Raw genomic sequence first — 14,220 nt, forward strand, 5'->3', positions numbered from 1 at the left:
TGGAGGATGATAGTCCTACTTCTCCAGCGACACTGGACAAACTCTCTAAGGTAAAAGAGAGGAAAGTTTAATTTCTGACTCTACCATTTATAGATTTCCAAAAGTGACAGTGGATTGGAGGATGACATTGCTACTTCTCCAACGACACTGGACAAACCAACAGTCTATCAAATGTTTCTCCTCCATAAAAGAATGCAAAACAACAAGTTATTTACATAAAGTGCATGAGATGGTTCATTACAAGAATGTAAATGATCAAGATTCAAGAAGATACAAGAATGTAATCAAAAGGCTTAGAAAAACTTGAAAAAACAGGGCAACGGGTGTGGGAGGTCAGGTATGACTGAAATGACTGCTGGATGGGATCCCTACAGATACACCAGACCAAACTTATTTCCATGCTTTTACCATCCCCAAAACCACTCCTCCAGGTGCCACCCTCACAGTAAAACAAAAACCTGAGCAGTGGCAGGCCCTGCTGGGTGTGCAGGGGACCAGCCTAAAGCATCCCGGCAGATTTGATGACACTGTCACTTCTGGACGAGCCCTGTAAAGCTGTGATCCTCTTGGGGGTCACATCAGCTCTGTGCTCTGAGGCCGGTCTGCAGCAGCACTGACACACCTCAGAGCCCCCACCTCGGCAGCCACAGCCACCCCAGGGCGGCTGCAGGAGTGAATTCCAACAGAGAGCCCGCACTGCTGTGCCTTGGGAGCCAGGGCCGAATACCCTGGGAATTCGGGGAGATAGCAGAGCCTCTCCAGCAGGGCTGTGGGTCAGCGCCCGGCACCAGCAGCAGCTCCAGGAGCTCCAGACGCTCCAGCAGCCCCGCAGCGCCCGCACGGCCCGGGCCGGGTCCCGCAGCGGGGGCGGCGCCAGCGCGGGGCGGGCCCGGCACAGCCCGGCCGGAGCCGCCGCGGGAGCAGCGAGCCCCGGAGCGCCATGGCCGAGAGATGCGACGTGGTCGTGGTCGGCGGCGGCATCTCAGGTGGGTGCGGGGATGGGGGGGAGGAAATGGGGCAGAGCGGCGGGGGATGCGCGACCCCCGCCCGGCCTGAGCGCATCCCCCCGGCTCGGTACAACCGGCTGGGCACAACCCCATCGGTCGGTGCCGTATGGTGCAGGCAGTGTTTTATTATTATAAACTATTAATAATGTCAATTGTAGTGTTATTTTCTCATATTTTTATTAAATTTTATTTCTTTTTATATAATTTTTATTTTATAATTTACTTTATCTTTGGTTTTATTATTACCCATTTGTATTCATTATTATTATTATTTTATTCGATTCATCATTTTTACTTTTTATTCTTATTTATTTTACTATTAATTTTTCTATTATCGTTTATTTCCACTATTATTTATTTATTATATTTATAATATATAATTTATTATTTCTTATATTTTATTTATATAATAAAATAGTTTTTATTATAATTTTTTGTTATAATTTATGTCCATTTTATGGATATAAACTAGAATTGATATAAACGATAAATTTTTATAGTTTATATAAATTTTTATTATAGTTTATATCCATTACAGTTCATTTTTACTACTATTGTTCATTTAAATAATTTTTTAAATTCAATTTTATTATATATATTTACATTTTATTTTTCTGGTTCTTCCACTGTCCAGTCCTGGCATCCCCTGAATCTGTGCAATTTTTTTCCAGTACCCCTGGATCTCTTGGACAAGCCAGGCTGGAAGCACTCAGCATCCTCTGCACCCAGTTCAGGGGTGTTAGGTAGAGGCCCATGTGATTAATTTGAATCCTTGGCTGCCTTTTGTTCAGCGCAGGTAGAGGCATAAAGGAAAAATGCCTGAAATCAGCAGGGTGGGTAGGAAGTTTCTAGCTCCCCTTTCAGCGCAGGTATGGGTTTGAGAGCATGAGCAGCCTGGCAGAATGGACAGGCAGCACTGGGGCCCTGGAGCCTTCTTGCACTGGAGTGACAATCAGCTGTTTTTAACCCAGCCTGGGCTAGAAAACCTCTGTGCCTGCCCACAATGAATCTCTCCCCTGAGTATTTTGTTCTGAGATACATGTGCCAAATAAATTGTGCATGGGCAGTAGATTTTTTCCCCCTGTGCCTTCGGCATTTCAACAGTTGCCTTTTGGCCCCTTAGCACAGGGAGGTATGGAGTGATAGCTCCTGTCCCATTGGTGATCTCCTCAGAGCAGGAGGAGTGTGCTCACATGCACAGATCCAGCAGTATCTCCTGCCAAACCACAAACAATTACTTGAGATCTCTTACTAAATGTGATTTTGTCCATCTGTTTTTCATATGGCTCTTAATTTCCACTGTTTACTTATGTAAAATTCTAGGTGTCTGTTTAACCATCATGTTAAGGTGTGTAGCATGCAATTTGAATGAAATACAAAATGCAGAGAAAAAATCATAAGCATTATTTCCTAAGAATGATTCTCTGATAACAAACTGCTGAATAATGTTTGAATGTTTCAAGTATGTTTATACAAACAGCAAAACATTAACCAGTGCTTTTCTATAAAGCACAGTGGATTCTGAACACAGTGCTGTGGCTAATTTTTAACTTACACCGTGTGTCACAGTGAAACTCAATTAAAGTAATTAGCCTGTGGTAAATATCTGTTCATGCCTCATAAACAAAAACATTTCCAGTGGCATGGTTTTGTGCAGCAGTGCTGCATTCCCTCTGTTGAATGAGTTGGGGTGAAAGAGTCAGTGTAACAGCTTTTAAATTACCCCTGTTATCCGTGGTTGCCATGGGAATATTTTCATGGCAAGCCTGCACAGCCCACTCAGGTTTTCCTGGAGGAGCATCAGGACAGAGGAGCAGTGCTGAGCTCTGGTCAATCGTGTGCTTCACTCTCTGCCACCTGTGGACAGCAGCAAGTGGCAGGGGGAACAGTTTTCTATTTACTTCTCTTTACATTAAATAGCCACCAAAATGCTCCTGTTTGGTGCTGTAGCAACTTTTCTCCTGTCTTCTCACAAAGACTGGAAAAATATACAGGCACAAAAATTGCTATTTACTAAGTACCCCTCTTCAGTCCCTTTCCTTTAGCTGTTGTGCACAGCCCCTGCTCACTCTGATTCACACTTGTCTTTACATCCTTGAACTTGCAGCCAGGTGATGGAATTGTGGTTTTAGATCTCCTTACCCTGATTTAAACCCCCTGCTAACATGCACAGCTACTGCAGAGATCTCTGCTCCTGTCCACCAGAGATTGAAGTGTTTGAATTTTAGAATGAGGCACCCCTTGGAGGGCAGGGTTGTTGCTGCTCCACAATTCCTGTGTGTGTTCCTTCAGAAAGTCCCTGGATTTGAGGTGCCTGAGGCTCTTCTGACCCGGGCTCTGTGGCTGCTGCCTGTGAAAACAAACAGCAGAAGGCTGTTGTCACACTGAGGTGTGCTCCAGCCACCTGCCCCAGCCAAGCAGGGAATTGCAGAGCAAACAAAGAACTGCTGTGCCAGCAGGAGGATGCACACAAACAAGTGTCAGAGCTGCCCCTTGGCCATCTCCTCTCTGTTTATTTCTGCAGGTAAAGCAAGCTGTGCTTTTGCAGGCTCAGACCCTCCTTGGCAGCAGCTCTGAATGTCTTTTTATCCAGATGTAATTAGTAGGGTTTAAAATATAAAGACTGAAATCCTGATCATGAAATAACGGTGCAGAGACCTTCACAACCCTGGCAGTCTCTGTTCATTTACCTGAAGATGCCACTTCCTTTGCTGAATAATTTTTAGTGTCCTTTATTGCGGGTTTGATAAAAGGGAAGAATAAAACTAAGGAACAATTTAAATTTTCTGTAATGGAAACCTACTCAAAATTAGTTTTCATTTCTTTCAAGACAAAGTAATGGTCTGTGGCTTTTCTGAAGATGTAAGTAATCTCTTGATAATATTGAGGATAATTAAGACCTTCGAGGAACACGAGGATTTACTAAGGGTAGATTCTGTTTTTTGGGTAAAACTTCAACAAAAGCTTTTGAAATTTTTTTGCATCTGGTGCAGATTAAAAAGAAATATTTCAAAAGAAAATTTCCCAGAGTCAAAAAGCGTATATGAAAATGCTTAGCCACACTTTGCACGCAGTATGCCTGGTACTAAAGAATATTTAGATCAGAAGCATAACAGACCCTCTTAGGGCTGGAATGTGCATTGTGACAGGTTCTTGTCTTTGCTCGGAGTCCTCAATTTTACTTTGAAGGGCTGCTCCAGCACAAGGGTCAAAACAACTATGAGAAAACTATAAAGTGACATAATCAAACTTGTTTATCTTCCAAATTGAGACACCAATGGTATCAAATAAAAATCTTGAAATCTGCTCAGAGATTTTGTTTAAAGACTTTCTCCTTTTGTTTTCAAAAGTGTCTTCTTGTCCCTGTTTTGCCATTGGAAGTGCATTCCTTGTTTTGTTTTCAAGTAAATGATCAGATTTTATCCTAATCTTATGCCAGTACTATTTAAGAAAATGCTTCTCTTAAATCTCTGGCGCACAGATTTTACAATCAAAGTGAGGTTAATTGATTTTTTTTTTTCCTTAAAGGTGAAGTCTTTTGTTAATTTTAGTCTTATTTGAAGTATGCTTGGTGTTTTGCTGTTCACAAGCAACCTGCCATGTTCCTGTAAGCTTAAAACATAATGTAAAATAAAGTAATTCTATTGTTATGTTGGGTTTTAAAAATATTTCCATACCTATTCTTCCATTATATTGGTGCCATTGTGCTCTCTACTCTTCTTAAGCCTCACTTTTAATTTGTGTGACAATTTAATGTGCTGTATAATTACAGTAGCTCTCACTGCATCTGTGAACCACTGTCAAGTTACTTTAAAAATAAAAACGAAACCAAAACATCCCAAAACAGACTAGGTGTTTTTAGGGCTGTTGTCTGATGGTGTTCTATCTCTTTAAAAACAGACTGATGCAGAGGGCAAAATTTTTTTTTTTTAAAAATCTGGGACATGTTGTAAGAAAACTATGGATGAAAGAGGTAATATTCAGTAGATACTTGTTTCTTTTTGCCCTCTAGTAGTAAACTACAATGTCTCAATACTCCTCCTCTGAAAAGATGGTTTACCAAACAAGACAATGTTCTTAGACATTACTAGTCTGGGAGTCCTATGCTAGATGTCCATTTGGAGAAGAAAAAAACCCCACAAAACCAAACTGAGGGCATGGATGGAACAGCTTTTCATGAGGAGCCAGGTTGGATTTGTCAGTGGGGGGACTCTGACGCTCTCCATGGAATTTCACCCTCTCTGGGATGCACTCTGGCAAACGGAATCCAGGACATTGTCCTGTCAGCTGGCATGATGAAGCTCTTGGTTCACATTTTCAGTCACCTGTCTCTGTATCTGACAGCAGGAATTTATTCCTTTTGTACTCAGCCTCTCATGGTTGCAGCAGTAGGAGCCAGTTAGAGGGAATCTGCATTTGACTTCTAGACATTTCACAGAAAAAAACTTGGCAATGCACAGTACACAGAACAGAAAGCAGCTGCATAATGTTGTGAAATGGTTTGGTAGCCTAGGCAGCAGGGACAGCTCTTGTAATTCACTGTCTGAGACCTCCTAATTGGTCTGAGAGTTGATTTGATAAGAAGCTTTCCAGCCTACCTGCAGGAGCCATCTCATCTCACAGGGCTCAGGGTGATGCTTCATTAAGAAAAGGTTTTTCATTAGCTTATTTAACCATTATGAAAGGGTGTTGTTAGGGAAAGTTAATTCAGTCTCTTCAGCAAAATGTGAGAACTACCATGGAAGGGGAAAAAAGGTAAGTTAGGATGGCAAAACTTTGGGAACGGAATTGCTGTTATGTCTATTACAGGAAATATGTTAAGTATTAAGGGAAATAACTGGTAGGGAACCAAAGTTTATGTGCAGTAGTGGGTGTTAAAGTTACAAACTGGAGAGTCCACAGGACTTTCTTATCTGTGCTACTGAATTGCCTAACAATTTTCAGGAGAGACTGAGAGCTCTTTGTAAGTGAATTCTGTGCATTGTTTTCTTGGACAATCTCCTGCAGGAGTACTTTTAGTTGGTAAGATGTGTCAGAGATTGGTCTAGCACTTGACTAGAACCTAATCACACTGGAGGTGGTGAGTGGTGTTTGTCTGCATCAGGGAATTGGTTCAGACCAAGTGTGGGATGTTCTGCAGTTTTTTCACATACACATTTCCAGCTGGTTGTCTTGGGAAACTTAGTGTCCCTGGTCAAAGATAGTGATATGGAAAGAGTGAGTATTTCAATTTTGTGCTCTTCTTCCTTCCATGAAGACACAATTAAAAATAATTTACTTGGTCATCTTTGGACCAGAGACCTGCACCTGCATCCTCTGTGTCCATCCTCTCTGCTTTCTCCTTGCCTACTTCTCTTTCTTTCATTTTCTTGTAGCATCAAGAGGTTGCCAAAAGATCACATTCTGCCTTCCTATGAATCATGATTTGCTCATTTTACTCCTTGGCACCATCAAGTTCAGGAGTTATTTTAGAGAGATGCAGTTCATTGTGCTTCCCCTGCTGTGAGGAGTGATCAGTGTCAGTCTCCAGCACCATGTCAGACACCACAGTGACACAGCTCTGGGTTAAACACTGGTGCTGTGAGGAGCAGCCCTCTGCTCTGGCTCCATCCTGGAGTGCTCAGGCTGTCTAAGATGATCTCAGGAGTGTTGAGGTGTTGAGAGTTGACAAGGATGCTGTTGGCTACTGCAGGTACTCTTACTGGTGTGTGTATGTAGTCTCATCCAAAGCTGGAGAGAAGTGCCAAAAAGCTGTTTATTCATGTTTGCACTGCCTAAGGAGGCAGCCTGAGCAGTGTGGGCTCACACAGCCCTGACAGTCCCAAAGGCAAACTTCCAGTGCAGCTTGTATTATTGTAAACCAGCAGAGAGTTTGCTCTGTATTTACATATCTTACACAGCAGCTAATGTCAATGAATTAGGCCTTATGCTTAATTTAATCAATTCAGAAGGCTTTTCTTCTTCAGAAGTTATTATTCTGTATGTAAACAATCTGGGGGATTTTGGCACATTTCCTACTGCCACAGTTTCCTTCTCCATAACACAACTGACAACTGTAATTAAATAGTTATGTTATTTCATGATAAAAAGCCATGTTGCCTCTCTGCCCCTTCCCAAAAGAGGAGTTGTTTGCCTTTGTGTTCTGTCTCTGTTCTGCAGCAGTTATTTCACAGAGTGCACTGATACAGCACTGAAGTTTATCATGCTTATAAAAGTTTACTGAGCAGGCTCCTAGATTATTGAAGACCTTCCTTTACTGACAATGTGTTGTGATGTCCTTACAAACCACTCAGGGATGATTCTAAAATAAATCATAATTCCTGAGGAATTGTAGTCATAGGAGAGTTTGGGCTGGAAGGGATGTCTAAAGGTCATTCTTCCAGTGACCATTCTTCCAAGGTCTTCTTCTATTCCAACTGCCCTGCAATGAGCAGGGACATCTTCAGCTAGATCAGGTTGCTCAGAGCCCTGTCCAACCTGGCCTTGAATATTTCCACCACCTCTCCTGCCCAACCTGTTCCAGCTTTTCACCATCCTCATTGTAAGAAATTTCTTTACGTCTAATCTGAATCTACACTCTTTTAGTCTAAAAATCATTATCCCTTGTCTTATTGATACAGGCCCTACTAAGAATTTCATCCTCATCTTTCTTTCTGATAAACCTCTTTAGGCACTGGGAGCTGTTATAAGGTCTTCCCAGAGCCCTCTCTTCTCCAGGCTGAACAGTCCAAGTTCTCTCAGCCTTTCCTCACAGGAAAGGTGTTCTATCCCTTGGATCATCCTCATGGGCCTCCTCTGCACCTGCTGCAATAAGTCCTTGTCTTTTTTGTGGTGAGGACTCCAGGGCTTCAGCCAGGCTTTGGTTTCTTGAAGAAATTCCATTCATCTCATTAAAGTTTCAGTCATTTAATTTTTATATAGCCATTTTTGAACTTAACATGATTTTCCTTCTGGGCTGATAACCTATTTCATCCTTGTAAACTTATGTCAGATGTTATCATTGCTGCCTTTAAGGATGGTCAAAATGTGGTCATTCATCTCATCCACTGTATTTTTTTCCCTTGTGGACTGATTTGTGTCTAAGGTTTATAATTTTGTAATGCTGCATTATTCTTGTTTAACATTTTTTTTGCTGTTTTCAGTGGTCAGTGAGGCTGCACTACAGGCCATTGGTATTTAAACCATGAATAGAATTCTTCTAAATAATGCCCTCATGCTCTTGAGTTTTGCACAACTTTCTTTGTCCTGTCAGTTTTCAGTTCGAACAGCTTGCTTTAAAGAAAAACCAGTATAAAGTCACTCAGAAAACTGTATTTTCTCCATAAACCATTATTAGATTTGGGGTGGAAGGGAAGAGAAAGAAGAAGATCATCAGGATCTCATGTGGGGAGACCTTGAGTTCTGGATAAGTTATTAATAAAAGAGGTGCTGAAAAGTTGGAGGTGCCTGTCAAGCCAGAGAGGAGTTGCATTGACCTAATCAAGAAACAGTGATAATATTATTTATGGGAAGAGTAGGTTTCTGATCCTGTGCCACCCACAGCCCCACAGGACTCAGCTGTGTGAGTTTTGTGGGCTCTTAACAGCATCAGGAGCAGCAGCAGAGGATGGAGAGCAAAGAACTGCCCAAGGAAATGATGGGCATTGGGATTTTGCAGGGGAGCTGTGTGTGATTGTGTAGCAGAAAGGAGAGCAAGGGATAGGATGGGGGAAAGCAAAGTGAAAACCATCCCTGGAAGAATGGGTGTTCTAATCTAGAAAGTCTGAGACCTTGTGGGTTACTCCTCGTACATCCTAGTACTTTTGCACATCTGGCAATATAAATCACAGATGCATTAATTTTTGCCACTGAAGAGTTTGGCTGTGGCTCATTAGAGGCTTGGGCATCTTGCAAAGATTAAGTTATATGATGACCTGGCTTCTTTTGGCACTTCATTTTCCAGGTGTTTACAAAGTTCCCTGAAGTATTGATTCATTTTAAAGCTGTTAATCTTACAGATATTACTTTTTACTGTTCAACATTTTCATGCTTTTCAGTTCCACCCAGCTGGAAGTGAGGAGAGTGGGAGGAAAGATGCTCCTGTACCCTCCTGCCTCCCAGGCAGCTGCTCTTTATCTTGATGGTATAATTCACATATAAAACATTGGATTGAGTCTGTTCAGTTGACTGCACACAGCAACAGCTGATCAAACAGCAGGTTCATGCTGTGCACCATGATTACCTGGATTACTAGGATAGCTTGAGTATAAACTGGGCTCATTTTTGCTTGAGTGATAAATCTGTGTTTGAGTGTATTAAATATTGGAGCAAGACACCTCTTTTGTTCCAATATGAATTAATTTTTTATGAGGTAGCTTGGCCAGATGCTGAATCAGTGAGTTATGCTAAATAATGAGCACAAATGAGGAAAGGAAAGGGTGTAAATGCATTTTCTGTCCACTTTAGATAATTATCTTTTCTTTTATGTTTCATCATTTTTGCCCCTACACATTCTATCAGAATGGTACAGTTCTAGTGGTAGCAGTTTTTCTTTCATAGCAGTGATGTTTTTATGAACTGTTTGGCTCAAACTTCCTCCTGCCTGCATGAATGGATGGATGGATGGATGTCACAAGTCATCTTATTTAGTGGCTCTCTTTTGGGCTTCTCTAGATGACATTCTCAGCCTTTTGTATCTCAGCTGGGGAATGATTTGGGCTTTCAGCAGGGTTCATCTTAATTTTTTGGTTGCTCAAATAGATAAAATATTCACAAATCCTTGTAGGCTTTACAATTTAGCCTCTGTGTGTGTGCACACCTATTTGTATTTGTGGGCTATGATGATGGTAGGAATTTCCAAAGAGTCTCTGGGGTGTAGCTGTTTGGAAGTGACACTGAGAGGTGCTCAGTATAAATCTGTAATTATTACATGCTATTTGTGTGAAGATCGTTAGCTGAAGATCAATTAAAATGTGAACCAAAATGGGCAGCCATGGAATGAGGCCACGATGAGTCTGTTGGGCTTTGCTGTTGCCCAGCCTGGCCTGGGTGAGCACCTGTGAGTCATTAGATACTGAGAAGTCTGGGAAATTACACGTCAGTCTTTAATGTCAAGATATGAGAAAGATAGTCTGTTTATTTTTCAAGTTCACTTATTCCAGTTGATTTTGTTTTTTGAGCATTTACTTTTCTCTGAGGACTAAAAAAAAAGAATTCTTTGCTTGAGAACAAGCAAGACTTGGCAAACCAGATAAGCATTTCTCTTCTGAGGCAACTGTTGCATAATTTTACAAAATTTTCCAGATGCAGCTCAGTCTTTTTTTTCCCCACATTGCTGTGTATGGAAGGCAAAAGTATTCTTCAGAGTAAATCTGACTGGCATTTTATTTGCTTGTAGATCTCTTCATAATAGTAATGCCTGAAAGGATGTCTTTAGAAAACTGCCTGTATAGACAGACCCTCAGCCAGTTTACTGTGCTCAGCTTTATTTGATCTGTTTGCTGTAGTACTTTCAGTTCTTTCCTTTTTTCCCCCTCTATTGTGTCTGTTGTGTTTTGAGGCAGCCTGGATTGTAAACTAGCAGAAAGGGATGACCTAAGCTAAAGGAGGCCCTGGAACTGAGGATGTCTGATGATATCAGAGTATAAATGATAATTCTATTATTCATATTATTATTAACTTTTTTGGTATATCCTGAAGCCATAACAAAGGACAAGCAGAATGTGTTTGGGTTTGGTTTTTTTACCTGACTGAAGCCTAGAAGAAGAATTCTGACATGCTTTTAAAGTGTGAGGTGGCCATGGCTGCTCATGACAAGTCCTTTAAATGAAGAGAACACAGTAAATGATTGATACTAGAAATACTCAACCTTTGAAAATCTGGAGTGCCCAGTTTTGTCAATATGGAGTTTCAGGGGGAACTTCAGATGTAAAAGTGAAGTGGAAATGAGGGATGCCTCGGGCAGAACAGGTGTGCCTTCAGTGCTTAAGCCTGGGTAACATTCAAAAGGTACCAAAGGTGTTGGGTTTCCGCCCAAATGTCACAAATTGTCTTCAATCCATGCTTGGCAAGGCTTGAGCTTAATACCCCACAGCTTTGGTCATCTCACTCCTATCTGCCCAGGCTCTGTATCACTTCACCAGCTGCAATGCTTGGGACAAGCACAGGCTGAATGTTTGCAATTCTGGTTTTAAGAACTTCACAAATGCTTGATAAATTCTGCTCCCTGCCCCATGGATGGTTCATCCATGAGCTCTTGCATGGAGAAGAGATCACAGGAAGCTGGGACTACAGTTTACGCTCCCATGAAGTCCCATTAACTCATGGGGATGCTCTTGTTGACCTCAGTGACAAAATTACAGAATTAGAGCTCAGGCAGAAAAACTCATTGCTTGTCTAGACAATGAAATGCCAACAGAAATAAATTATATTTGCTCACAGAGTGCTGTATCTTAGCCAGAAATGTTAGGTCTTTTGTACAAATATTTTAAGTAAATGTACATTTTAAGCAGATAGGTTGATAATGTCTCTTTTTGCTCCTTGGGGTTTCCAAAACTGTAATTTTGTTGTTTTCTTAAGCTCTGTAATGTTCTAGGTGAGTAATATTCATTTTAATGGCATTAATTGCAGCATGGTGATGCAGTTTAGGAAAACCGAGTATCTCTTCCCATGGCCAGAATACTTGGGTCAAAAAATAGTTGCTTTGCTAGTTTTCCCTGTACTGTTTAGACATGAAGTGACAGCTTACATTGGTCTAGCTCTACCATGGTTTTAGGTTTTGAACTGTAATTTTTGAATTTTCTTTGGTAAGATTGAGTCAGGTATCTAAATTACTATTGTTAAGACTGTCCAAATTAGAGAAGTTAAAAGGTTGCCTTCACACTGAAGGCACAGTATTCTTCACAAGAGCAAAATTCCTCGACCTTTCCATAATGTGAGGAACCTTACAAAACAATCCTGTACCACCTTAACTCACCCTGACCCTGGGGTTTGCTTTTTTGTTGCTGTTGTTGTCTTGTTTTTTGTTTTATTTACAATCCATATCTAAAATGCCTTGCAGGCATTATTGTCTGAAGCCATTACTTCAATTAAAACATTTTGGCTGGCTGATGATGAGTGACAGAGCTAAAGGTGACCAGTGCCAGGTTCAATCTCTCAGTGGTGGAGCAGTAATCAGATTGTGTCCATTAGGGCACAGACAAGACCAAGGCAGTTTCTATTAAATTGCAGTTTCTAGCACAGCAATGCAGTGAGGAAGCTGTGGAGCACCAAGGAGAAATCCCACTGGTGCAAAATGGATGCTTGGTTGTGGGTGAGGTCTTGTCCCTGCTTCTGCCCTCTGTCGCTCCAGGGTCACAGTGACATGGAAGCTGTCACTGTCACAGACACATTTTATGAAAAATACTTTTGACAGGATTTTTCTCCTGAGAAGCTGAGAGGCCTCAGAAATGAAATGTAAACAATAATTATCTGCTGCTGGGGAATGCAACAGGTGCATCTTTGATTGGTCCATATGAGTTGTTTCTACTTGATGACCAATCACAGGTCCAGCTGTGTTTGGACTCTGGTCAGTCGCAAGATTTTATTATCATTCCTTTTCTTTCTTTGCTAGCCTTCTGATGAAATCCTTTCTTCTATTCTTTTAGTGTAGTTTTAATATACACTATTAATATATATCACAAAATAATAAATCAGCCTTCTGAAACATAGAGTCAAGATTCTCATCTCTTCCCTCATCCTGGGACCCCTGTGAATGCCAGCACTGTCACCAAAGCTGATGGCACTGAATTACCGGATGTGGTGGGGACATTTCTTAGAAGGAGGTCAGAGAGCCCTGAGTATAAACAAGGAGGGTTTTTGTTTGAATTTTTGAGTAATTAGATCTAAGCAGCAGTAAACTGGATTTTTCTGCTAACTAATCTGATTTTTACATGCTTGAAACTTAATTCCTGATTGATGGAGTGTTTTTTTCTCTTTCCCCCTCAATTTACCTCAATGCCTGGGGCATGTTCCTCTTAGTTTCTTCTTATGGACTTCAGCTATGTTGACCAATAATGGTGGTGTTCTCCCCAAATGTCCTTCTGCAGCATAAACAGATGGATTTTGTTTCTTTGGGTACAGTGGAGCAGTTTTGGCCAAATTAATTTATTTGCTGTATGTATTTTGCAAGTATTCCTGAGCATCAAAAGTGGTAGGTCAGGAATACTGTACAAAGACATCTAATAGTGAGGAAAGTTGTATTTCCCATGTGCTCCTACAGCAGTACCAACTTCTATAATTTTTTGTAGATTTTGACAGATTTCCTTTTTTTTTTCTTTAACATTTTAGATACTTCAGTTGGGGATTTTTTATTTGTTTATTTGGGTTTGGGGTTTTTTTTAAAGGTTTTTTTTTTTCTTTGAGACTCATCACTTAAATTAAGAGAAGTGGCCTCTGGTCAAAATGAGACTTATATTCAAGATCAAGAAGAAGAACATGAAGATTACTAAAGTAACAGCTTAAATGTGTTAAATAACAGCTTAAATGTTTTAAATATCCATGGAAATCTATGAATAATTGAATAATTCTGTTAAAAATACTTGAGTTCCCCTAACTTAGACCCTGAATTGGTATGTATATAATCAATTGTGTTATGTTTCCTTTTTTTGCTGTCAGTCTTAATGATTAATTTCTGCATCCCCCAATTTCTCCATTAACCCCAGGGCAGAGGGCTGTGCTTGTTCTGCAGGCTGTTATCCTATTTCCAAGGTGCATTTTTGGGTACATCCTGATGCTGAGCCTGGTGCAATGTTTGCTCACTGCTCTTCCAAGCCTGCTCTGCCCTCTGGCCCTGTGCAAAGCAGCATCTGCTACCTGACATCTCTGCAGGCTCAGTCATTTAGATGTGGCTGAACAGGTTGACAACCAGGATAAAAAAAATCCTTTGCAAACATATCTTTTGTCTCAAAAGAAATACAGGGAGGGAAATGATGGCAAATTCCATGAATTGGAGGAAGTTCTGCATTAAGAGCTGCAAGTTAATACAGCACAAGCACAATGGCAGCATTTCTTCCTGCTCAATGTATAATTTTAGTCAAGGGAGGAATTTTTATGGTTATAAGGTGAACAATTTTTTTGTGCCAGCCATTTTAGAAGCTATTAATTGAATGCCAGTGGCTTAGAACTTTCTTTGCTTCCTCCATTAATTAAGATTTAGAATTTGTAGATGATTTTTATAATTATATAAGAGAGGAGA

General features: G+C 40.8%; 1 protein-coding gene across 1 annotated transcript in view; it reads left to right on the plus strand.

Moving 5' to 3' along the window:
• The first annotated feature begins 587 nt into the window (after nt 1-587).
• MAOB (monoamine oxidase B) overlaps nt 588-14,220 on the plus strand; it is a 53,814-nt gene continuing 40,181 nt past the window's right edge. The window contains exon 1 of the mRNA XM_005489013.4: nt 588-986. Within this exon, the coding sequence (XP_005489070.2) occupies nt 941-986 (46 nt within the window). The 5' untranslated portion in view covers nt 588-940. The remainder of the gene's footprint in view (nt 987-14,220) is intronic.

The sequence above is a fragment of the Zonotrichia albicollis genome, chromosome 2 (genome assembly GCF_047830755.1).
Source record: "Zonotrichia albicollis isolate bZonAlb1 chromosome 2, bZonAlb1.hap1, whole genome shotgun sequence".
NCBI classification, from domain to species: Eukaryota; Metazoa; Chordata; class Aves; order Passeriformes; family Passerellidae; genus Zonotrichia; species Zonotrichia albicollis.